Source organism: Oryza sativa, chromosome 7 (genome assembly GCF_034140825.1).
Source record: "Oryza sativa Japonica Group chromosome 7, ASM3414082v1".
Classification (NCBI taxonomy): domain Eukaryota; kingdom Viridiplantae; phylum Streptophyta; class Magnoliopsida; order Poales; family Poaceae; genus Oryza; species Oryza sativa.
The window spans coordinates 6,358,616-6,384,605 of record NC_089041.1 but is presented as its reverse complement, the minus strand read 5'-3'; the positions used below and the strand labels follow the sequence as shown (position 1 = coordinate 6,384,605).

General features: G+C 44.7%; 1 protein-coding gene and 1 long non-coding RNA gene across 5 annotated transcripts; both read left to right on the top strand.

Moving 5' to 3' along the window:
• The first annotated feature begins 10,554 nt into the window (after nt 1-10,554).
• Nucleotides 10,555-12,715, top strand: LOC4342725 (chalcone synthase 2). Its single transcript, NM_001422062.1, has 2 exons — nt 10,555-10,882; nt 11,364-12,715. The coding sequence occupies exons 1-2, from the start codon at nt 10,693-10,695 to the stop codon at nt 12,383-12,385; spliced, it is 1,212 nt and encodes a 403-aa protein (NP_001408991.1). The 5' UTR covers nt 10,555-10,692; the 3' UTR covers nt 12,386-12,715.
• Nucleotides 12,716-16,158: 3,443 nt separating this feature from the next.
• LOC136357378 (uncharacterized) lies at nt 16,159-25,990 on the top strand. Of its 4 annotated transcripts, none has more exons than XR_010742712.1 (4): nt 16,159-16,748; nt 17,066-17,146; nt 18,277-18,391; nt 25,491-25,990. It is a non-coding gene; the product is annotated as an uncharacterized lncRNA (long non-coding RNA). The 4 variants fall into 4 exon arrangements; XR_010742715.1 differs by having other exon boundaries at nt 25,548-25,955; XR_010742713.1 differs by having other exon boundaries at nt 18,277-18,413; nt 25,491-25,949.

The following is a 25,990-nucleotide window of genomic DNA, read 5'->3' as shown; positions in this document are numbered from 1 at the left end:
GAATGGTAAGAGTAGGCGAAAGAAGGGGAAGGTATGGCATAATGCGAAACGAGTGAAATAAAAATATGCCAAAGACTTCGATCATCAAAAGGTAATTAAGATTATGTCATACATTCCAAATATACCAAAAAGCCTTTTTTAAGGTTTAGCGGCAGTTTGCCGAATATACAACGGTTCGCCACATCTAGCGAACACCAAAAGAAAACTATGAAAATCTAAGAGAAGGGTGGAGGGCCTCACACCTCTGGGTGGTCCTGGGCATCGCCTCCACCCCCTCCGGCCGCCGCGCCTTCCTCTTCACAAAGGTCCGCCGCCTCTGCTTTCGCCAGCTGCTCCAAAAGGCGCGCCTTAGCGGCGGAGCGGCCGTCCTTCTGCCAAAATTGTTTTCGCCACGCACGAAGTGCAGGTGAAATGTCTTGTGCACTGATTTCCCAATCCCCCTTCGCGTACTTGGGGAACTCGGCGATGTGCTCGCAGCCGAACTGCTGCAGGAGGCCCATGGTAAAGGCCGCTGACACGCGCGCACAGCAGTTGCCGTACGCGGTGGCGCAGTCCGAAACCGATCCGCCGGCCTGCTGGGTCCACTCGGAGAAGTCGAAGGCTGAGGCATCCTCGGTAGGGACCCCCCGCCCCTTCGCGCCCATGTCGGTAAGGGCGAGGCGGAGGGTTTGGCAAGCCGTTCTCGCAGATTCGGCGGTCTTCGCCATCTCCCGCGAAAACCGCTGCGACTCCTCCGCGGCGCTCGCTTCAGCCCTGCTAGCCTTCTGGCGAAGAGACTATCTTCGGCTCAGTAAGGTTGTAGTAGTCGATGAGCACCGCCGAATGGGCCTTCTCTTTCTCCAGTTCGGCCTTTAAGCGATCGACTTCGGCCCTGACTTCTTTCCCTTTCTCCAGTTCCGATTGGAGCCGCTTGTTTTCAGCCTTCGCCTCCTTAAGAGTGTTGGCAAGGGCCTCCATCTCCAAATTTTTACGGCCTAGTTTGTCATCCTTGGCCCGAAGACGGCTTTTGAACTCATCAAGTCGGGCTCGCACGGTTCGCTCCGTTGAGCAGTGAGCCGCGAGGATCTGGGCGCAGAATACGAGCGGCGAAGAGAACAAGTGTCAATTGTAAAAACAAGATAAAGGAAGGGTAAAGATAAAAAAAGGGGGGGGGAACGTACCCGAACAGCCAGGCTTTTTATAGCAGAACACCCTTCGTCGAACTCATTCAGTTCCGTGAACAAGCTCGGGGCACTGGCGGGCAGTACAAGATTGCTTACCCCCTCCAAAAAAGGAAGGAGGTCCGCTCGCGTCTCGAAATCGCCAGGGGCGAAGCGGGGTACCGAGATCGAATATTCCGAAGCGGACGTCTCAGCGACAGCTCTCTTTCCCTTCACCTCAATCAGCGGCGATGCAACCGGCTGAGGCGGAGGATTGCCGAATACTTTCGCCGCGGCCGTCACAATCCTTTCCGCAGAAGCTGAAGCCCCAGCGGCGGTACTACCGTCCACTCCCGCGGCGTCGAATGGAGGAATGGGGGCGGCCGAAAGATCCAGGCTGCGACCAGCGGGCGAAGTCAGAGTCCCGTCGAAGGACTCGTCGTCGCTAAAAACGCGAGCGACATCGACGAGTCCTTTCTTCTTAGCCACCTTTTTGCCAGGACCTCCCTTCGCCGCTGCACCTGAAGAGAACGCAACTAGGGCCTTCGCCCCTTCCAAATCCTTCCGATGAAGGGGGGAGCTGTTCGACTCCACCCCGGTCTCGTTGTGACCGGGACTTGGGGTAGGAGTGTAGCCGGGGGTGTCGACGCAGTCTTCGACCGCCTCGCTCGCGGCCTTATCAGCCACAGCCTCCACCTCCTCCTCTTCATCTCCTTCCTCCTCGCCGTCACGTTCTTCGGCATCATCCTCGTCGTCAGCGTCGGAGTCAGACGAAGTAGGAACCCTTCGCTTCCTGGGGGCAAGCTTCACTTGTCCGCGCGTCCGCTTTCGCGAAGGCCCTGCCTCGTCGTCGACCTTTTGGGGATTCGCCCGGGGAGGCAGTTCGCCATTGTAAACCCGGTTCGCCCGCCCAGCCGCTTGATGCGTTAACAGCTGACTATACTCGACGGCCGAAACATCGCCGATCATCCTGCAGGCTTTGGCTTCGGCCTGGTCGAGGGTCAACACTGTAAAAGTAGAGTGTGAAGCTATGTCAAAAGTCAAATAAGGCGAAATAACAAAGCACAGCAGTAAATAGCAAAACAACAGTCTTACTGTTCGCCCCCTCAGGAAGTATCAGGTTCGGCAAACCGTCGACCTCTTCGCCTTGTTCAACCGCGACTTGCCATGACTGGGAGAGGGGAAAAATTCGAAGCATACAAAATTCCTCCACCAAGTCACGGCAGCTAAGGCGGGAGCAAACCTTCCGTAGTAGAACGAACCATGCCTCCATGGTGCCGTTCACAGCAATCTTGGGCCTCCGGTTCGGCGCAATCGCCTTGCGCCGGCACCGGAAGGCTTTCGCTGATTCAGAAATAGCCTCGAAGGGGATGGTGTGGTAGAACCACCTCGCCATCCAATGGCGGTCCCACTTCGACATGGCAGCGTTCACCGGCTAGAGATCGGACCGCTCGGGGCTAACGTTGAAGTTCACGCTCCCGAACACTGTTTTTTTCATTCCAGCCGGGGTAATCACCGTCTTCGAGTTCACGGTGGCGAAAAATATGGCGCCAAAGAGCTCGGTGTTAGGCTCAAACCCGGAAGTCCAGCACGCCCAGTCAAAGATAGCGATCTGAACAAGCGCCGACGGGCTCAGCTGCGGAAGTTCCACCTGGAAGAGGCGAAGGATTTCCGGCAACAACACGTTGCAAGGAAACCGTAGCCTTGCCTCAAAAAATACGGCGAACACCACTGTCCGATTGTCGACAGGTTTCGGCACCACGGTTTTCCCTGGGGCGAAAGCCTGCCCCTCAACCAACGCTCCGGAGCTGACCATCTTCGCCAGCTCGACGTCGTCTACAAGAGAGACCCCCAGAAAGGCGGTGCTGTTGTCATCGACTAGGCCGGGATCTGGCCCTTTCGCCGAAGTAGGGTTTGGCTTACGTGGGGCCATGGCGAACGGTGCGTTTGCGGTGGCGAAAAACGAGATTCGGCGAAACGCCTGAGGGGTCGAAAGATGCTGTGAAAGGAAGAGACGGAGGAAGAGAGCGCTCGCGGTAAAATGGAAAGTGGGGCGGTGAAAAGGAAAGAGAAGCGGGAATATATAGCCCACCCAGGCGACCGTTCGCCTAACCACTAGTAATAAAGCGCCACGTGTCGCAAGGGTAGGTGAAATGGTAAATTCCCATCGACCGAGCGGCACAGTGAAAAGCCCACGATAGGAAGGCTTCCGTTCGGCCCAGGAAAAAAGAATATATATAAAAATCAATCGCAGGAGGCGAAGCGCGGCAAAATAATACCAGCCGCACAAATAACAAACTTCATTCGCAGGAATAATGTAGGTTTCGGCAGGAGCATCGGTCGAAAGGGGGCGCCGCATACCATACCACATGGTTTGCACGGTCTCGGCCGAAGCTCCAATCTCACCCTTGCCCGTGAGGGGCTTGTTGGCGGATGGCATGAGGTCCTTCAACCAAACCTGCCGAAACCCATGGCGAAGGCTATGGAACAAGAACGGCGCAAGGCGAAGAGTCGTACAAGCGCCAGGCCAGAGGCGTCTCAGGCGAAGGGTGCAGGGCGAAGACTATCTGCCGAAGGAGGATGACTTCGCCTTGACAAGTTCGCCCCCGTGAGGGCCGAGGAAGCCTTTCCGGCCCAACAGGCCGGCGATCGCCAGACGGCCCATCAGAGGCCCATGAGCCCCTATAACATTATGTACCCCTGTAAATGCCCCTTTGGTAAGGGTAATCATGTAAATTTCCCTGTACAACCTAAACCCTAGTAGTAAGAACCTGTAATGGGGCTATAAATAGTCCCCTAGGGCCATGTAATGGGGGATCCCCAAGGAAAATTCAAAATTTAGTACACTTCATTTTCCCATCCACTGTTGAGTAACCACGTCTTTCGACGTATGCAGTTGTCGTTTTGACAACAATATCAATGATAGAATGGTACCTTGTAGCTTGTAAAATAGGAAGACCTTGTCAATGTTTTTGATAGACGATGTGTAGTTCAAGACTCCACAGCACACCTATGGAATAGGTCATCCATGTTGGGTGGGTCCCTTCTATGTCGGCAAGGAGCCCAGTTACAGATTATTGGTCAGTGATGTCAAAACTCATCTGTGTCGAGGATGAGTGTCATTAGTAACAGGTCCAGACTAGAGGCCTGTGGTGAGTGCCTGTAATGGTGCTTTTGTGTCGAGGTTTATTATGTCCCGTCAAATGGGAGGTCTATATGATGGGATGCAAGCCCCTATCATGGATGTCCCGTTCACGACGTCATGTTCTATAGTGGTAGCAATTTGCAAGGGATCGCATGTAAAAATAAGTCTATTTACCAATACGGTCATCTTAAGGGGCCACATACCAAATAAATTTTCGTATGCGTGTCTCTTAAGTTGTCCGCACGCGAAAATACCCTCTTCTTCACAGATTTTTTTTCCCGTGCTCTCTCTTTTCGCTCTCACCACTTAAAACTTTTCGTCTCCTCTCCTCTCACTCTTCCTCTCCTTATGTCTGTTCCTCTCCTCTCCTCTGATACTCTCTTGTCTTCCTCTCCTCACCGAGTGTGCGGGAGCAGGCGGTGGGGTTGGGAGCAGGCGGCGCCGCCGTTGATGACAAGGAGGTGGCCAGGAGTAATGCCGCCTAGCGTGGATCTGGCGGTGGCGACCCATCCCCACGCGGATCCAGTGCCGGTGACGACGATGGGCGGCGGGGGCGGCGGATCTGACGGCGACGACGAGAGGCGCACGGTGGATCCGGCGCGGAGGACGGTGGGCTCTGGCAGCAGCAGTGGCGCCGCCCTGCGTGGGTCCGACTGATGACAGCGGCGAGCTAGGGTTCGGCCGATTCGGTTTTTTTATTTTTTTCGCTGATATTATTTTCGCATGCAGCCGATATAGGTGACCACATACGAAAATACCATTTTCGCACGCGGTTGCGCTGGTCGCATGCGAAAATCCGATTTTTTGTAGATCTTTTGGCGCATGCGATTGTGCTGGCTGCATGTAAAAATGATTTATGTAGTAGTGGGACGTAGCTCAAGATTCCATTGTTTAACAAACAGGGTTGTATGCACGAATTCTTTGCTAGGACGATTTACAAATAGTTGAGCTAACTCCGCCCGATTGGATCAAATAGCTTCCCGTTACCCAGATGTGCACTGCCTATATATATTTTTTATGCATTTCTTGAACTGCTCATATTCAAGGTAGTTTATTAGCCAATTTGAGAATATCAATGATAGTATGGCAGCTCGAACTTTGTAAAATAGGAACAACTTGTCAGTTTTGGGTAGATGTCTAGGTCGATCAAGATTCCATTTGTTTCACAAACATAGCTATCTGCAGGTATTCCATGTCAAGTCAATTGACAATTAATTGAGCTACCTCCACTCAATTATATCATATAGCTTCCGGTTACCTACTTCCTCCGTCCCATTTTAAGTGCAGCCATCAGTTTTCGTGTCCAACTTTGATCATTCGTCCTCTTTATTTTTTTTATAATTAGTATTTTTATTGTTATGAGATGATAAACCATGAATAGTACTTTATGCATGAGTTTTTTTAAAAGTTTTTTAAAAAATCAACTAAGACAAACTATATTAAAGTTGGGCACGAAAAATGATGGTTGCACTTAAAATGAGACAGAGGAAGTACATATGCATTGGCTATAATTTTTTGGCATTTCTTCAACCACTCTCATTTACTGTACTTCAGAGTATTTGAGCAAGTTTAATACTAGTAGATATAAGTGTTGAATATATAAGCACGTAATGATTTAATTTGTTCCATAAATACATAAATAAATCATGACATTGTCGATGTAAACTAGTATAATCACATCATAGGATCTATACATGTAAACAAGACAGTAAAGGATGAACAGATCGAAGATGCGAAACATGTTGATACCGATGGTTTTGGAAATCCGGTTGCTCGGCAGGAAGAATTCACGGTACCGTCCCTTAACGGTAGCGCACAGCACGCGAGCGAAGAGGAAGACGAGCCGTATGAACGAATAGGGAGCAGTCGCGTGGAGCGCTTCCCAAAAACCCAAAAATCTTATTGCTACCTTCTTCTAGTGCAAAACGTAGAAGGCGCAGGTTTCGGAGAGCTGCTCTCCCGATTGCCATTGAGCACCGGCGAGTGGGATGGAGTAGACTACAAACAACAACGTAGTACGGAGGAGGAGGCCAACCCAAGATTGATTCCACGTATGTTGCGAGGAGGTGGCGGCTCAAATTATATAGAGATATCAGGACACTTGATCAGGGCGCCTACACGATCTCCACTCTGCATAACCGAACCGAACCAGATAAGTCACGCGTAACTTATCCGAACTCCACACCGTTTCACACATCGGATTATTCGGAGTGTTTCCAAAAAAAAAAAATCTGAATTTTCCGCAGCAAAACGGACTCCACACCGTTTCACTCATCAGATTATTCCGAGTGTTTCCAAAAAAAACAAATATGAATTTCCCGCACATGCCTCAAGTGGCTAGGAGAGCATCCTCTCCTAGAATGGGCTAAGACCGATCTATTAATTCAAACAATAAGTCCATATTAAACCCGAGTTAAACTGACATGTCAGGAGCACGTGTTCCCCCTGTTCTCTCCGCCTCACATGCCTCAAGTGGCTAGAAGAGCATCCTCTCTTAAAAGGAGGTCTTCCTCTCATTGAATAGGCAAGGCGGTACTAAACTCCCCATGCATGATATCCCATGAGGTGGGCTTTTATGATTTTCCAAAGAATTAAACTTCGAATGGGCTAAGACCGATCTATTAATTCAAACAATAAGTCCATATTAAACCTACCATATATATATTTTAGTTGTAATGTTGCCCTATTTTTGTTTTCCTCTTTTTCCCTCGCCTATGTAACTAATGCATTTGCTTTGGAGCATGCGTAGAGCTAGATTTTGCATAAGAGCTAGCACTTCTCATTTTTTTTATCTCGTCTTGGCATAAGCTATAGTTGGCTTACACTCCCTCCGGAAAGTTGAGGTGCAACTTTTATAACTTCTACTAACTCCGTTCCAAAATGTGGATGGGTTTCATCCCATCCTAGATTATTATATATAGCAAATCTATTCTACACCCCTCCCCTAGAATAACTATTCTACACCCCCCTCCCATGGGCCAATCCCATCTCCCCCACCATTCATATGGCCCAAATCTCCCCTCCCACCTCAGTCAAAGGCTAGTCAAAGCCTCCTCCCGCCGGTCAAACCCGAGTTAAACCCGCCCATTGACTCCCTCTCCCACCCACCACTTTGCTGTTCACGTCTCGCAGGAATCCCGCAGTAACATAACGGTTATCGTGTAGTAACAGGACAACTTTCTCGCAGCAACAACATCGAAAAATAGTTTTGTTAAGCACTTTTTTACAGAAATCATGGTGCAGACGAATTAGAAAAATACTATATAATGTGAGAGATATTGCTCTCTAAAGATTGAGATTTACTTTTTTTTAGTTCTCATCACGCTGGAACGGCGTAGTAACGTTACGGTCAATGTGCAGTAACACGACTACCATGTATATTTATTTGTGTGATAGGACGATTGAGTCGAGATCTGCTCCCTCTAATTCCTCTACGCCCTCTCCCATCACCGATGCGCCTCTCAGCTGGCAGGCTTCGCAAGGCCATCGTCAATCATAGCCAACGACATGATCACCGATGCTGACAAGGCTCGGCAGGCGCTGCCGATTGCTACGGCCTCCTGCGTACTCAGGAGCGGTGGATTCACCGCCTGTTGGTGGGCTCTAGGCACCCGCTGACAACTTCAACCTCCAGTGGACTTGGGAGTGGCAGATCTGCTGCCGATAGGGTTTGTTAAACGATGACGACAATTGTGGTCTCCTAAAGGCTCATAAGCAACCGGTCCACCGGAGGTTGCCTCACCCTGCCTTATCCCCTTTCTTCCTTCGCATCCACCACACCACTACCACCTCTAGCTAGATCCAGATCAAGGTACATGGCAGGAGCGCTGAGATGGAGGCTGATGATCAAGGCAGTGGGAGAAAGGGGCCAATGCTGAGCTCGATAACGGCAAGCTTTGCTGCAGCCTTGACCTATGTTCACTTCGCTTTTATTTCGCTATGAGATAAATGTGAATTTGTTATGGAATTGCGTTATATATGTGTTGAGCATTGTTATGGTGATGTGGAAGTTTACTCTCGACTTTGGATTTGCGGTGTGTCTGATATTGATTTGCAGTGGTGTGGATCCGTAGAAATGGGACGAGCAGGAAATGGCACTGCATCTGGATATTTTTGAGCTATATTATTTGTTTTCACCGAAAATCACCTCCCAAGTTGCTCGGCTTAACCTAACCACCTGCAAAAATTGATTTTTACATGTGGTTATGGCAATTTGGTAGAGGCGCAGGTGGCTCATCCGCATGTACACATATTTTTCCGCCTATAAGTCCATCGAAATTTTGACTAATTATTAATCTTTTAGAAAAATTATTTTGAAATAAACCGTGTAAAAATCTTCAGCAAAAATAACATGAGCTCAGGGGCCGTATGGCATTGAGGTCCAATAGCTCAGCATCGTCCCTGATCGATGCCGCTAACCCCGTCAGGCGTTATTCAGCTTAGAGGGCGATTGGAGAGGATTAAGGGGGAATAATTCCAGACTATAATAGGTGTGAAATAAATCCCCTCCAATTCCTCTCTCATAAGGATTAACCGAATAAGGCCTCACGGTGATGCGCGAGAAGATGCAATGGATTGACCACCATAACGCTTGGCGCTGACCTCGTATACTCCAAAAAGAAGAGTGGGTACGTCATGTACATCCACAAGTTGACAAGTTGTGTGGTGGTTACATTGTTTTGCTATATATCTTATGCACACATATCACCTAAGTTTGAATCTCACGTACGATGGTTAGGTGGTTAGGTTCTTAATTTGAATGGTTAGTTATTACTAGCGCGCGCGCACAAACACTGAAAAATATAATTTTTTAAATTGTGAGTGTATATTTAGTCATAAGAATTTGATTCATACCAAAGCAATAAATCAACTTAAATTAAACTTTATTTTACAATCCATTATTACATACCTAAGTAATTATATATAAGTTTAGATCCTATATACCTACAATCAAAATTTAACAAAAAGATATTCAAATTTAGTTCAAACTTGTTTGAACTAGCTAGTAAATAAGTTAATGTTCATAACTAAACATTTTTTTAAAAAAATCAGACTCATTAGCATTAGGTACATACTCAATTTTTAATCATGTTGGCCGGGCCCCATGAAGCCCCAGTTAATTTTAATATATATATATATATATATATATATATATAAAGTTAAATTTGAGTTGTTTTGTTGCTAGGTATAGGTATGAATCGAATACTTATAACTAGATATATAGAAAATTTTGAAAAATTTAGACGAATTTGTGTATTTCATATTATGGTGCCCGGGTGCCCATATATGTCCTATGTGTGTGTATGTAAACCGGAGTTGCTCAAAGTATATATACTATAAAAAGAGTGTGCTAAATATATTCAATTAAAAAAGAAACACTTATCATAGAAATGATAATTTCATAGGATCAACTCCGACACAATAATTTTCTCATCAATTTAAGATTCCATGGTTCAATATAATTATGCTTTAGATTTTATATATGTTCTGTGAGGATAATTAGAAGAAAATCGCGAAGTGAGTATAGCTCAACTTGTTAGGTTTTTTTGGTAGAACCAACCCACCCGGTTTTATGTCCTAGACTTTGATACGCGGGTGTTTGTGATTACGGCTAACTATTGTTGTAGTAGTAGCCAACGTACCTGTCTACATCGAGGCACTTGTGGTCAATTTGTAAATCCCAACATATGTCGTCTCAGTCTTTCAAAGGTGCTCGTAGAGGTAGGGTAGTGTGCGTGTGTGCTCGTAGGGGTCATTGTGCGCATATTATGAGCGTGTGCATTTGTACTGTTTTTCTTAAAAAAATCATAACTCGTTAATAAGATAGCAGGTTCATAATATATAGAATGAAATAATATGTTTTTTTTCCAAAAAAGGTCATCCACGCACAAAAATGCATATGTTAGGCTAGCAAAATTTTAAGAAACTTTAAATAAGATGTCCACGTTTGTGTGCGCATGCTTCCTTCCTGTTTAGTTAGATTACAAATATATTTAGTTCAAGAATTACACCAATATATTCGTATATATATTAAAGTACTGGTTTTTGCAGCTGAAAAGAATATATCTTATGAGATCGAATTGAAACTTTTGTTCAAACTTCAATGAATCTTAATTAAACACGTTTTCAGAAAAAAAAATAGTATCGTCACACAAATTCAACGGAGATATATTATTGTTAGGAAAATTGGAAAAGGGTACAACGTTCTGGCAGACAAACGTGCAGCTCACCCCTATAAATAACTTAGCTGCGACCATTTGTTCGAATCAGCCGGGCTGAGAGGCAGCAGCTAGCTAGCGCACATGCATTTTCGTTGTGGCGAACAAGCTAGCTGCTAGTACCCTCAGTTATACCAAGATATACACTACATTCCTAGCTAGGTACGATTAGCCGCCGGTGAGTGGGGAGATGGTGACATCAACAGTGAAGTTGGAGGAGGTTAGGAGGATGCAAAGAGCGGAGGGGATGGCGGCGGTGCTAGCGATCGGGACGGCAACGCCGGCTAACTGCGTGTACCAGACCGACTACCCGGACTACTACTTCAGGGTCACCAACAGCGAGCACCTAACCAACCTGAAGGAGAGGTTCCAGAGGATGTGTAAGCACTAATGAGTAATCAGTTAATTTGCATCTATATTATACTAGTACACATACTGTATCTAGTCTAAATAAGTGAAAGGTGAATCCCTTTATAGAAATTAAAGTACTGCGCCATCACTTCTATTATAAAAACTGATCATGTTTTTGTCGGTATTTTGGTATGTCATTTTTATTTGAGTCGGTTTGTAATTTCGTTCGCTTTTGGAAATATAGATTCGTGTTTGAGTCAATTTTATTGTTTGTTCATTTTTTGAAATACAAAAGGAGTCGTATAAGAAATATTTCTTAAAAAAACTCGCACATTAACTTGAGACGATAGTCGGACTCCTAATTGCAGCTCGTGATTTTCTAAAAAAATTTAAGCGAATTTCCAGAGTAAATTTCACCCTATCTAAACCGTATAACAATAATAATTAATAATAATTAAGATTAAAATAGCGCAGGTGCAAATTAATATCGCGCATCCATGATATATGCAGGTGAAAGCTCGCAGATACGGAAGAGGTACACGCATCTTACTGAGGAGATCCTACAGGAGAACCCTAGCATGTGCGTGTTCACGGCGCCGTCGCTGGACGCGAGGCAGGACATGGTGGTGGCGGAGGTGCCCAAGCTGGGGAAGGCGGCAGCCGAGGAGGCGATCAAAGAGTGGGGGCAGCCGATGTCGCGGATCACCCACCTCGTGTTCTGCACGACCAACGGAGTGGACATGCCCGGAGCCGACTACCAGGTGGCCAAGATGCTGGGCCTACCCACGTCGGTGAAGCGGCTGATGATGTACCAGCAGGGGTGCTTCGCCGGTGGCACGGTGCTGCGCGTGGCCAAGGACCTGGCCGAGAACAACCGCGGCGCGCGGGTGCTGGTGGTGTGCTCGGAGATCATGGCGATGGCCTTCCGGGGGCCGTCCGAGTCGCACCTCGACTCCCTCGTCGGGCACGCGCTCTTCGGCGACGGCGCAGCGGCGGTGATCGTCGGCTCTGACCCCGACGAGGCAGCCGATGAGCGGCCGCTGTTCCAGATTGTGTCGGCGAGCCAGACCATCCTGCCGGGCACGGAGGACGCCATCGTGGGGCACCTCCGCGAGGTGGGTCTCACCTTCCACCTGCCCAAGGACGTCCCGGAGTTCATATCCGACAGTGTCGAGGGCGCGCTCACCGACGCCTTCATGCCGCTCGGCGTCCACGACTGGAACTCCATCTTCTGGGTGGTGCACCCGGGCGGTCCGGCCATCCTCGACCAGGTTGAGGAGAAGGTCGCCCTCCACAAGGCCCGCATGCGCGCCTCCCGCAACGTCCTCTCCGAGTACGGCAACATGGCCAGCGCCACCGTCCTCTTCGTCCTCGACGAGATGCGCAAGCTCTCTGCCGACGACGGCCACGCCACCACCGGCGAGGGCATGGACTGGGGCGTCCTCTTCGGCTTCGGTCCTGGCCTCACCGTCGAGACTATCGTTCTCCACAGCGTCCCCATCACCGCCGCCGCCCCTCTTATTATGCAGTAATACTACTTAATGGTACAACTTCTGGCGTAAACTTTACTACACTACTTTGTTTAATTATTTTAATTGTTTCGTGTCATCGTTCCTGTTCACGTCGATCAGGCTTCAATTTCTACATCAGTGTGTGTTTCAGTGTTTGTAACTGTTGTGACCTAGCGGCCGTACGCGTGATCGATCCTGGGATGGCACGATTTCTTGTGAACTCTCGGGCGGCTTTAAAGTACACGTTATGTCATATATATGCATGTAATTGGCCCCTTGTTTGCCCATTAATAAGTGGAGAATGATAAACACCAGAAAACGGCGCAGCAAGCAAGATCGCAGCCAAAAAAATGTCTCAGCCTTATTTGTCTTGTGTTCGTTCTTCCATGCCGTGGAGTTCATACCAAACCATTAATGGTGTACGTATTTTCTTCTTCACAAATACTAATTAACGGTCGTCTATTTTTGGTCTTGGTTTCAAAAGAAACTACAATCAATTATTACACAGCGATTATAGGTCGAATATGGTTACAAAATTATAAAATCACAACTCGAATAGAAACAACAAAACTACCACTTACACTACCAGTACTCAACCAGCCTAAAGACAACAATAAGAACCCTCATCCATAGAGCTGGTTTAGTTCCCAAAACAAAAATTTTTACAGTGTCATATCGATTGTTTGGACATATGCATGGAGTATTAAATATAGGCAAAAATCCCAATTACACAGATTGCGTGTAAATTACGAGGCGAATCTTTTAAGCATAATTGCGCCATGATTTGACAATGTGGTGCTACAATAAACATTTACTAATGACGGATTAATTAGGCTTAATAAATTTATCTCGTAGTTTTCTGACGGAATCTGTAATTTATTTTGTTATTAGATTACGTTTAATACTTCAAATGTGCACTGGTGGAGAAAGCGTTTGTAGTCCCGGTTCGTAACCCCCCTTTAGTCCCGGTTTTCAAACCGGGACTACCAATCCGGGACTAAAGTCGAGCTGACCTTTTTTTTTTCATGGCCCTGTTGCTGCATGGTTTATATATATATATATATATATATATATATAAAAACCATGCATATATATGTTTTAATACATATATATATGCATATAATATATATATATATATTATATTTATATATGTTTCAGTACATATACATGCATAATATATATGTATTTATACATATATATGTTATGCAAATGCATAGGTATATATATATATATATATATATATATATATATATATCTATATATATATATATATATATGAAAGCACTTAACATTTTATGTGCATATATATATGACTAAAATATATATTTACATTAAAGAAAATGTGTACATGCATATAGAAAAATAGACATGTATTAATTACAATCTATTATGATGTCCTAGCTAGCTACGATTTCGACGTAGTAGTAGTCGTTATCTCAGAAGCTAAGGACCTATGAATTGTATTTCTGTCGTAGTAGAATTCACCCTTGGGATCAAGGATTTGTTCATTGATAAATCCCATGAGTTGTTCTTGAACCACCGCGATAAATTCCTTGTGTGTGATCAGGTTATCCCTCATGCGAATAAACTATATTAATGTATGAAATTAATTAGTAATTAAACAACAAATCGATACGTACGCAATGAAATTTAGAATTTATTTGTACGTACATCGAGCTCTCTTGCGGTGATGATTTGGTCTACAAGGCAGTGGCAATACTCGCACACGTAGCAGCTGCACAAGTTAGTTCCCTGCTTTTGCTTTGTGCACTATAAATAAATGATAAACGGTGAGAGATCTAATTAATATACACTTGTATGTATTTGAATTGGAGATTCAATATAAATGTAAAGCATGTGTACTCACAGGAAAATTGAACTTCCGCCTAAGTCTTTCTCTCCATTTACTGCGGACCAAATGACGGAATCGATACCAAGCCCTACATGGAGTTTAAAGCTATGATTCGTAGTAGCAATTAATTATAACAAGATTCTTAATTAACATAGGAACTTATGACAGTACCTGTCTATAAGTTCGAAAACCTTGTCAAACATAGACTCTTTTTTATCCATTGAGTCATATACGTTGACGGTGCAGGCCTCCAGGTTGAAGAGTAAAAAGACCCAGTGGAATCTGCAATGTGCGTGGGATGCATTACATATGAAACACTTAGCATGTTCGTACGGAATGAAATTTGGTATAGGAAGACAGTAAAATTAAACTAACTCTGTGTTGTACGGTAATAGTATGAACGTCTTGTAATGCTGCGCCTTCAAGAGATGGACGAGATTGTCCTCTGTGGCTTGCGGATACTGGTCGAGCATTGCGACGTTTACTTTCCGAGGGTCGATGAATCCAGTATCGAAAACCCCCCGCCGCCGGGCCCTTTGAATCTCCATTCTACAACAATAAAAGGAAGTATATATTATATGTAGTCTACTTATATACAAGGACCTAACTAATTAAAGGAAACATAATAAGAAATCTAACTGAACGATACTTACAAAATCCAGCAACTCATAATAGAGACGTCGAGGGCATCCAGCTGGTATAGTTCGTAGATACCCTTGAAATTGATCCAGAGAATGTCATCTCCTTGCAAGAAGTCCGTGTCCCTGATCCTCGCTCCGATCATTTCTGTACCGGTGGCGCTCATCTCCATGTACAGTTGATGGAACTTGTACATTTGTGTGGGTAGGGACTGCAGCTGCTCAGGCTTGACAAGCGGTTTACCGAGTTCGTACATGTATTTCACTTCCGCCTTTTTGATTGGTGCACCTCGTAGCAATTGATCCGTAGTTAGCCCGGTGTCATTAATAAATTCTTGTATTCCAAAATCTTCATGTTCGTTCACGTTCGTTCGTTCGTTCACGTTCTCGTTCATGTTCGTTCATTCGTTCTCGTTCACGATCGTTCGTTCGTTCACGTGGCGGCAGCGGAGCGGCGGCGTGGCGGCGCGGCTGCGGCTTGGCGCGGCGGCAGCGTGGCGGCGCGGCATCGACGTGGCGCAGCGGCGGCGTTGCGCGGTGGCGGCGTGGCGGCGCGGCGAGGGCGTGCCGCGGCGGCGTCGTGGTGTCTCGGCGTCGTGCCGCCGCGGAGGCGTGGCGCAGCCCGGCGTTGTGGTGCGCGCAGCTTCGTCGGCACTGCCGGCGCGACGTCGTCGCCGGTGGTGGCAGCATCGAGGTCAGGGTTGGTGTCACATCCTGATTTTTGTTTCAGGATTTATAAATTATTTAATAAATTATTATTAGAATTTATATTAAATGTTCATTAATTTACAAGTGAAGTTAAATGTGGGAAATAAAATTTCCTAAATATAAAGCATGGATGGATTTAATTTTTATTAAATTCTCCATGGTTAATTATACTCTCTGGAATATTCTCGGATTTTTCGGAGCTCAATTCGTAATTTTTAATCATACAAAGAGCATTTAAGTAATTACCCACATATTAAATTAATCATTAAATGGTCTAATTGTAATTTTTTATGTACTTTGAGTGTCCAAGTATTTTCAGGATTTTTCTTGAAATTATTTGAGCATTGGAAGTATTTTTAACAATTCAAAGATCATTTAAGTGATTATTTTAATTGGAAAAGTAATAAAATCCTCCTCCTCAGCTTGGGCCATTTTCGGCCCATTCCTTCCTTTCCTTCCTCTCTCTTCCACCGGCCCAACCCGAGCCTGCATCCTCTCTTTTCTTCTCTTAGCCAAAGTCTGGTATTGCTCCCTCTTCTAAACAGGCTGAGAAAAGAAAAGCCCGGCAAGAAGTCTACTTTTCCTCCCTGCGCTACTGTTCATCTTCCAGCTCTGGACAGAGCCAGAGCAGAGCCGTGCCGTGCCTGTTGCCGCCGATCCCCTTCCAAAATCTCGCCTCTCGTTGCTCCTTTTTCTAAAATTAGTTGAGGGGAAATATTCCTCTTATCCTCCTCTATCTTTACCCCCAAAAATCGGAGCTAATCGTTGAGTATCTTATCCGAATCGAACTCGTTTTCGAGTTTATCTCCAAAACCGAGTTTTTGATTTCCCGGATCGATTTCTTGCGGGAGGAGTCCGATCTCTTCAATCCAAGGCTATAAATAGGACCCCCTAGTCCTCCTCTTTCGTGTGCCCCCTCTCCCGTGGTCTCCCGTGCCTCGTAGCGCCGCCGCCACGTGCTCCACCCCGCCGTCGTCGCCGGCCGAGCTCCATCCGCGTCGTGCCGCCGCCTCCGTCGTCGCCGCCGGCCGCCGTCACCGCCGTAAGGTACGCCGAGGTGTGGAGAAGCCCGGCCGCTCTCTCCCCGCTGTTGCCGATCACCGGAGCCCCGTCGCCGCCGTCGACCGAAGCCGCGCCGCCGCTAGACCTCGTCGTCGGCCGTCGTCGTTCGTCGTTTGGTTCGAGGGTGAGTACCGTTGGGTTCGTCTCGTCGTCCTCTACGTGTACATGTCCTCCAAAGTCGCAGCCGACCATCCAATCTCCGGCGAGGTCGCCATCTTGGTCCGGCTATTGATGAGGTCATCATGACGTCATCATCGTTTTTCTTTTTCCTGTTTTTCTAATAGATTAAATCTTCGGAAATTCATAACTAAATCATCGTAACTCGGTTTTGAGTGGTTCAAGTTGCTAAATTCATCTAAAATCATGATCTACATGTTTGTTTACTTTATATGTACTGTTTATTTGGTTTTTATTAGCCTTTTTCTTCGTTTTGCGTGTTAGCTTGTCGTTTCCGTCGTTGCGGAGGTTCGTGAGTGCGCCGGAAGTATTCAAGAAGATTAATTGAAGACCGATTATTGCAAGGCAAGTCACACAGATCCTAAACACAATCCTTTGAGCATGTTGATCCTATATTTAAATTCTCTATTTATTTCAACTGTGCATTTATTTTCGAATGTCACTGGGTGGTGTGAACCTATTCCTTTGTTATGGCCTGTTTGCATTGATTACTTTATTCCTTGATACCTTGGGTTATTATAACTTGACTAGTTGGGCTTTATATATTGGTTCAGCTAGATATTAGTTATGATTGCTTAGCCATGCTTAGAAACATTAGCACACTATTGGGATAACTTATGACTCACTATTATTTAATGATGGCTTAATGATAGTTCACGATGGTCAATCGTGATTGGTTAATTAATTACTTGCCAACTAAATCTTGATAATGGTGGGTTGTGAGCACATGGTTTTGAGAGTCGTGCTCATGGCAATTAAGGACCGGTTCGCGAGCTACTGTTGTGAAACATTAACCGTGCCAACCACAAGCCAGCGTGGGCAACGGCTTTACCTTTCGTATAGCATGGTTCATTGCAGAGCACCAGACTGAGAAGTGGCGGAGATAAGCCCACGGGGGTCGCTGGGGAGTCCATGCCTCTGGTTTTTGAGGGGGTGATTATGATCCAGGAACGGTGCACTGTGGTGGGTTGTGTTATGCAAGGGGTAATGTCACAGCTCCTTTCCGAGGTACCGTGGTGGTACTGAGGCACATTGTGACATGTCGTGGGGCTGTGTCTTGTGGGTACAGTGGTACACCTCTGGCCAGAGTAAAACTATTCGAATAGCCGTGCCCGCGGTTATGGGCGGGTTGAGCAATGTTTTTCGTGATTAGTCTCACACCTCTCACAATAATTATGGATGTTATACCTGGTAATAATTTGCTTAGCTCCTGGTTTGGAGTTAGATCTGTACAGCCGGGTATGGTTGTTCAGGATGGTTGGGCCTGTGCAGCATGGGTATGTTGTTCAGTGTTGATTAAAATTTCTGATTAATTACTCCACTGTTTTACTTCTCTTAAATGTTTTGCTAAATGCTGTTTTTGCAAATGAGCCTATATTATGCCATCCTTTGGTATCCTTGTGCACTTGCATATTTGCTGTGTGGCTTGTTGAGTATGTCATATGCTAATTCTTTCAATAATCAATCAACCTCAGTTGAAGAAAATGATCCAGAAGGAGAAGACGTTTGGCTTATACCCCAGTTGAGCTGCCTGTGGGAGTGGAGCCGGAGCTTCGCTAGATTTTATTTTCCGCTGCAGTTTTCTTCATGGTGAGGACTAAGTGCCTCTTAAGTAAGTATTTATCGTTTTAGCTAATTTGATGAATCTGTATATTAAATTGTCAGTTTGTGTACCTCGGCTGATTCCTGGACGAGGATTTTATGCACAAATAAGTTCGGAAATTACTAGTGAATTTCCGGGCGTGACAAGTTAGTCATCATCGGCGCGGCGGAGTCGTGTTCGGCCGCGACGACGTCGGCGGCGGCGTCGGCAACGAGGCGGCCGGCGGCTGTTTGGGGAGAGAGAGAGATCGAGGTCGGAGAGAGAGAGGGAGGTGGCGGCGGCTCTCACCCCAGAGATGCGACGGCGGCGGAGGCGGCAACGACAACGCGCGCGAGACGACCGCGAGATACGACGGCGGCGTCGGCGCGGGGATGCTCTAGGTAGTGGCGGCGAAGGAGAAGCCGAGAGAGAAATTGATTGGGGAAAAAACTTCTAAGTGTTGGTGGAGAAGACGAAGGCGCGCATCGGGAATATATATACCTCTAGATCTTTAGTCCTGGTTGATGAGAATAACCGGGAGTAAAGATATTTTCCCGCTATTTCCAATTTCTTTTTAAACCCAGTTAGAGTTAAGAACCGGGACTACTGATAAGCGCACTGAATATTAATTTCCATTACATATGTGTTTCTAAAATAGAAAATAATGTGTTCAAATTAATGACAATTACTTCGAAAAATTATTGTTGTCTGTAGTACATTAAGTGGATAAAACGTAGTAAGCAAATACTCCTATATGATTTAAAATTAATAAAAATTCTAATAATCATATATACTTAGCATATGAATGATATTAAATTAATTGTTAAAAACTCTAATTAACATATGTATATACGTACGACATGCATGATTTAAAATTAATAAAAATTCTAATAATCATATAAAATGAGCATATGAATGATATTAAATTAATTGTTAAAAACTGTAATTAATATATGTAAATACATACGACATGCATGATTTAAAATTAATAAAAATTCAAATAATCATATATAATTAGCATATGAATGATATTAAATTAATTGTTAAAAACTCTAATTAACATATGTAAATGCCACATGCATGATTTAAAACTTTTAAAAATCCTAATTATCGCATATAACTAGCATATGCATGATTTAAAATTGTTAAAAACTCTAAGTAACATATGTAAATGCCACATGCATGACTTAAAACTTTTAAAAGTTCTAATTATCGCATATAACTAGCATATGCATGATTTAAAATTGTTAAAAACTCTAAGTATCATATGTAAATGTCACATGCATGATTTAAAACTTTTAAAAATTCCAATTATCGCATATAACTAGCATATGCATGATTTAAAATTGTTAAAAACTCTCAGTAACATATGTAAATGCCACATGCATGATTTAAAACTTTTAAAAATTCTAATTATCGCATATAACTAGCAATTACATGATTTAATATTGTTCAAACCTCTAATCATCGTACGTAATTAACATATGCCATACAACAATTGATTTATATGGATAATCAATACATCCAAAATAGATTACATCGTGTACACAATAATTACGGCAATACATCGAAGGTGACGGTTGACCGCACGTACTTTCTCCTCATTATTGTTCCCTCCTTGTGATCGCTACGTGAGTAAGGGGTGTCTTCATTTGATAGAAGGATGCTAGGGTCAATCGTCACCGTGAAAGGGGGTTGCCCATCCAACTGATCGTAATCCTCGTCAGTTTTGTCCTCAACTCCGACAATTTTTCTTTTGCCTGGGAGAACCACGTGACGCTTCGGCTCGTCAGGTCCTCTGCCCTTCTTTCCTTTGCTAGACATGTCCTTCACGTAAAAGACTTGCGTTACATCATTGGCAAGGACAAAATGTTTGTCCGAGTATCCAACCTTGTTAAGGTCAACCGTTGTCATCCCACTGTCATCAATCATTACACCTCCACCAGTCAACCTAATCCATCCTTGGAATGTCGTGATCGACCCAGATGGTCCCCCCGCCAGGAAGGCCAGTTGTGTGACGCCCCACACTCTCCGAGACCGGGCCCCGCCAGGAAGGCCAGTTGTGTGACGCCCCACACTCTCCGAGACCGGGCCCTCTCTACATCTAGCAGCTTCCCTAGGACATAGACTACCCTCACAGACCAACGCTAGTGTTTTCTGCACACTTTGTCCTCACTCGTGCACACTACTAGTGAGTGTTTTCTGCACACTTTGTCCCGAAATTGCTCCAGGCCAAGCACGCTTAACCTAAGAGTTCTTTCGAGACCGGCTTCCGGAAAAGAAGTTGCAACTTGTTGATATGAGTATTCTATTAATCCTATTAAGCCCTAGGCCGGGATGTCACAAGTTGTTGGTTGATCGTCTCGTTACCCATGAGATGTTGTCGTAGCCACGCGGGGAAAGTATCAATGTGATGCCGTGTAATCCATGCATCGGACTTACCGATGTTTATGACGCGAACTAGAGCCAAGTGCTCCTCGATGTAAGGAGCTACCAATGAAGATTGTTGCAGAACCGTGAAATGGGCTTTACGGAATAAATTGTTGTCTACCGCCATTATTGCTTTCCTTCTGAGAGATCCCTCTCCCCATAGTCTCCCTTCATGTCGTGATTCAGGTACCTCGATTGGGCAAAGGTCTTCAATAAATTTTATGCAAAATTCGATGACCTCCTCTGTTCCATACCCCTTGGCGATGCTTTCATCTGGACGAGCACGGTTACGAACATACTTCTTTAGAATGCCCATGTACCTCTCGAAAGGAAACATGTTGTGTAGGTACACAGGCCCGAGAATACTGATCTCTTTGACAAGGTGACAAAGCAGATGCGTCATTATATTGAAAAATGAAGGTGGAAATATCGACTCAAAACTGACAAGACAATGCACCACATCATTCTGAAGGGCTTCTAATCTATCCGGATTGATGACCTTCTGCGAAATTGTGTTCATGAATGCACATAGTCTGGAAGGATACCCCTTATTACAACTGGTAGCAGTTGTGTCATCAACAGGTGACAGTCATGAGACTTTAGGTTTGTGAACTTCTTCTCCTTCGTGCTTATTATTCGCTTGATATTCGTGGAGTATCCAGACGGTACCTTTATGTGCTCCAAGCATTCAAACATACTTTCCTTCTCTGCCTTGCTAATAGTGTAGCTGGCTGGACTCAAGTAATGGCTTCCTTTCTCCTTTGGTTCTGGGTGAAGGTCGCCGCGTTGTTCCATATGGTTTAGATCATTACGTGCTTCTAGTGTATCTTTCGACTTTCCATATACACCTAGGAAGCCAAGAAGGTTTACGCAAAGGTTCTTAGTGAGGTGCATCACGTCGATTGCGTGGCGGACGTCCAAGAATTCCCAATAGGGTAACTCCCAAAATATAGAGTTCTTTTTTCACATCGCCGCGTGACCATCTTCGCTCTCTATAGGCTGGCTTCTATGCCCCTTTCCGAACACTACTTTAAGTTCTTTAACCATAGCAAACATTGTTTTACTGCTGCGATGTTTAGGCTTCGCACGGTGGTCCGCCTTATGTTCAAAGTGATTGCCTTTCTTCCGTACCGGGTGGTTTGCAGCAAGGAATCGACGATTACCCATGTACACAACCTTCCTACAGTGCTTAAGATACGTACTTTCTGTTTCATCCATACAGTGAGTGCAAGCCTTGTACCCCTTGTTGGACTGACCGGAAAGGTTGCTAAGTGCAGACCAATCGTTGATGGTTACGAACAGCAGCGCTCGTAGGTTAAACTCCTCCTGTTTGTCCTCGTCCCACACGGGACACCTTCCTTTTTCCACAACAGTTTAAGATCTTCGACCATTGGTCTTAGGTATACATCAATGTCGTTACCAGGTTGCTTGGGGCCTTGAATAATAATCAGCATCATTATGTACTTCCTCTTCATGCATAGCCAGGGGGGAGGTTGTAGATACACATCGTAACGGGCCAAGTGCTATGGCCGCTGCTCATCTCTCCAAAAGAATTCATGCCATCCGTACTTAAACCAAACCGTATGTTTCGTGCGTCCTTTCCAAAGTCTTTAAAATTTATTTCGATGTTCCGCCATTGCGAAACATCGGCGGGGTGTCTCAGCATCCCGTCCTGTTGACGCTCTTCAGCGTGCCATCGCATCATTCTAGTATTCCCCTTGTTCCTGAACAAACGCCTTAGCCGTTATATTATAGGGAAATACCACATTACCTTAGCAGGAATTCTCTTCTTTGTTAGCTGCCCGTCAACTTCTCCTGGATCGTCTCGTCTAATCTTGTATCGTAGTGCTTTGTAAACAGGGCATGCTTCTAAGTTCTCGTACTCCTCACCGCGATATAGGATACAATCATTCGGACATGCGTGAATCTTCTGAACTTCCAGTCATAGAGGGCAGACTATCTTCTTAGCCTCGTACGTTGTCTCGGGCAATTTGTTTCCCTCCGGAATAATGTCCTTGATGAGTTTCAATAAATCGCCAAATGCCTTGTCACTAAAACCATTTTTGGCCTTCCATTGCAAGAACTTCAGAGTGGTATCCTAACTTTTTGTGCCCCTGCTCGCAACCTGGGTACAACAACGTTCTGTGGTCCTCTAACATCTTGTCCAATTTATGGGCCCCCTTTTCACTTTTGCAGTCCTCCTTGGCGTCTTGCAACATCTAACCAAGATCATCCGCAATGTCGTTACCATCAACATCCCTTTCCTCCTCGTCCGTTTGATTTCCTTCAAATCCAGCGTATTGACCAAAGTCCGGAATATTGTCGTCTTCCACTTCATCTTCTTCCATTTCAACCCCTTGCTCTCCGTGGGATGTCCAGCAGTTATAGCTTGGCATGAACCCCGACTCAAACAAGTGGAAATGAATAGTCCTGGATGCAGAATACTCCTTCTGATTCTTACACTTATTGCATGGACAACAAATAAAACCCTTATGCCTGTTAGCTTCGGCCATTCTCAAAAAATAACGCACGCCGTCAATAACCTCTTTGGACCACCGGTCAGCGTACATCCATTGCCGATCCATCTACATGAGATGAACAAAAATTGTACACAAATAATTATTCTTACAATAATGACAGTCATACAATAATTATAAAATAATTACAAACTCTTTCAACAGTCATACAATAATGACATATCATTATTCATACAAAAATTATAAAATATTACACCAAATAATTCTTATTTACTATTTCTAAAGTTTTAAACTAATATTAATGTGTTGTACTTCTTTTAATTTTCATTTTAGTTTGTTTTCTATTATTTAAGATTAACTTTCACTATATTTTCCTTCTCAACTATTTTATAAAACCTTCTTTAGCAAATAAACTAAATTTCTATATATTCTTTCTTCCCCACACAAATTTTCTCTCTCATCAACTTACAACTAAATTTTGGAGACAAAAAAGTGTGCAAAACATAGCTCCAAATATAATATGACAAAGAAAACATTGGAGAATGAAGTTGCTAACCTTTTAGGCACCTCCGATTTGTATATAATCACCAAAATAAATTCACTAGAAATTTTGGCATGACCTCCCCTCTTTTTTGAAGAAATTTTGAAGCTTGCTCGGGCAGCTAGAGGAGGAAGAAGACGAATATCTAAGGGTGAGACTTTAGTCCCGGTTAGTGTTATGAACTGGGGCTAAAGATCCCCGTGATCTTTAGTCCCGGTTGGTAACACCAACCGGGACTAAAGATACTTGTTACCAACCGGGACTAAAGATCCCGGGGGGGGGGGGGGGGGGCCTGACAGGCCCTGACTCAACCGGGACTAAAGATCAAATATGCCCGTTACCCTTTTTAACCGGGACTAAAGATCATCTTTAACGCCTGTTAACAGTGAAATTTGGTAAACCCGGAGTAGTCATCGGCTTAGAGTCAGCATCGGCTTCGAAGTCCTGCGATTAGCCGATGAGAGTTGTCAAGTCGTTAGTTGTCGGATTCTTGCTATATTCGGTTAAGGAAATTGATCTACTAAAGGAAGCTTATCCAGAAAAGACCGAGTTCAAAGAGAATGCGGCATGGCAAGTTATCTATTAATTAGAAATAGTTTGTTAGTTTCCTTTTATCTTTAGGAAAGTGTGTTTAGTGTCCTATAAGGACTTTATCTTTTCCTTTTATCTTTAGGAAAGCTTCTTTCTTGTCCGACAAGGACTTGTATCAACCCATGGGTATAAATATGTACACCCAGGGTCTATGTAATCTATCTCCACGATCAATACAATTCGGCGCATCGCCACCTTTTACCTTTTCTACTTTATTTTATTGTCCGGCGGGACTTGGCACCTGACGCGGGGCTGCATCGGTGTTCGATCTCCGGCTAAGGGGTAAGTCCAATGTTCCGCCAGCCCAGGCAATTGTATCGTCTACATCGGCGTCGTTCAAGGCTGCATCAGTACATTCGACCTCTTGGATTGCTCTGGTTTGGATGATATACTTGCCTACCTATTTATCATATGTCTCTGTTAATCTAGTCTTAGCATATCAATTTAGCTCTATCGACTACTTCTCGTTTTAGGGTTTCTGCCGGTATCGGCTAAATCCCGTTGCTAGATTAGATTAGCTTAGACATCTACCACCCTGAAAACTCAGTCAACGGCTTGATTGTCTAGATATTATGTTTCTTTTCATACTTAGTGCTGTATCAGTTAAGTTTGATCTACTATGTCGTGCTTAGAACCATAATATCTAGCCTGCTTCTTGATTGCCAATAAGGGTTTCATCGGGGTTTCAGCCGGTGAGTTATCTGGATGTTGCATCGGCTCATAAGAATTGCATATACATATAAGTTGGATTTAGCCGATGACAACAAAGGCTTCACTGTTTAATCTAATCTTGTGGATGTCATGACATCGGACCTCCAGCTGATGTATGCTCTAACCTTCATATCAATGCTTATTCTATCATATCAATGCTAGCCGATTGGTTTATACTGGACTATATTATTGTTATATTTTATTATCAGTAGCCGATTGCCTTTATATAGCCGATTGCTTAAATCCTATCGCTATCGGCTGGTATCGGCATCGGCTATTATCGGCATCGGCTGGAACTACTCCATCGGCTTGTCAGCCGTTCGGCTGTTTTGATCTACTATTTGCATATCTTGTCAGTTGCAGGATCAAACTGACTGGCACGCCCGCATCTCATCAATTTTTGGACCTGCACAGGAGCTAAGAAGATCTCCCAGGCTGGTGTGTTCGATTTTTTCGTCAACAGTCCTGGTTTTTATTGCAACCGGGACTATTGTGGAATTCGGCCGACCGACGAAAGATGGTTTCTCCACCAGTGGTGTGTCTGTATATTCGATATAACAACCAATCTCAAAAATTTTCCCCAACTAAACAAGGCCATAGTTGGCAAGAATATGCATAACCCTCATCCATAGATGGCAATAAGAACCTCTTGCACAAGTCTTATATTATCTTAGAATATATTGCTCCCGTAGATATTATCTTACACTAAATTGTATCCACTTGCCAAGTTGATATACCGTGAATGCAATTTACTCCTAAAATAATTAGTGTTTCCTTTTGTTAGGAAGCATGTGTGGTGAATAAATGATGAACAACTCCCATGTTCTTCTGTATATGTCTTGATGATTCGCTAGCTA

Bases quoted from the DNA above. Each gene is read 5' to 3' on its own strand.
- LOC4342725 (NM_001422062.1), top strand. From the start codon at position 10,693: ATGGTGACATCAACAGTGAAGTTGGAGGAGGTTAGGAGGATGCAAAGA. The intron at 10,883-11,363 runs GTAAGCACTAAT...TGATATATGCAG, and splicing joins GGAGAGGTTCCAGAGGATGT to GTGAAAGCTCGCAGATACGG.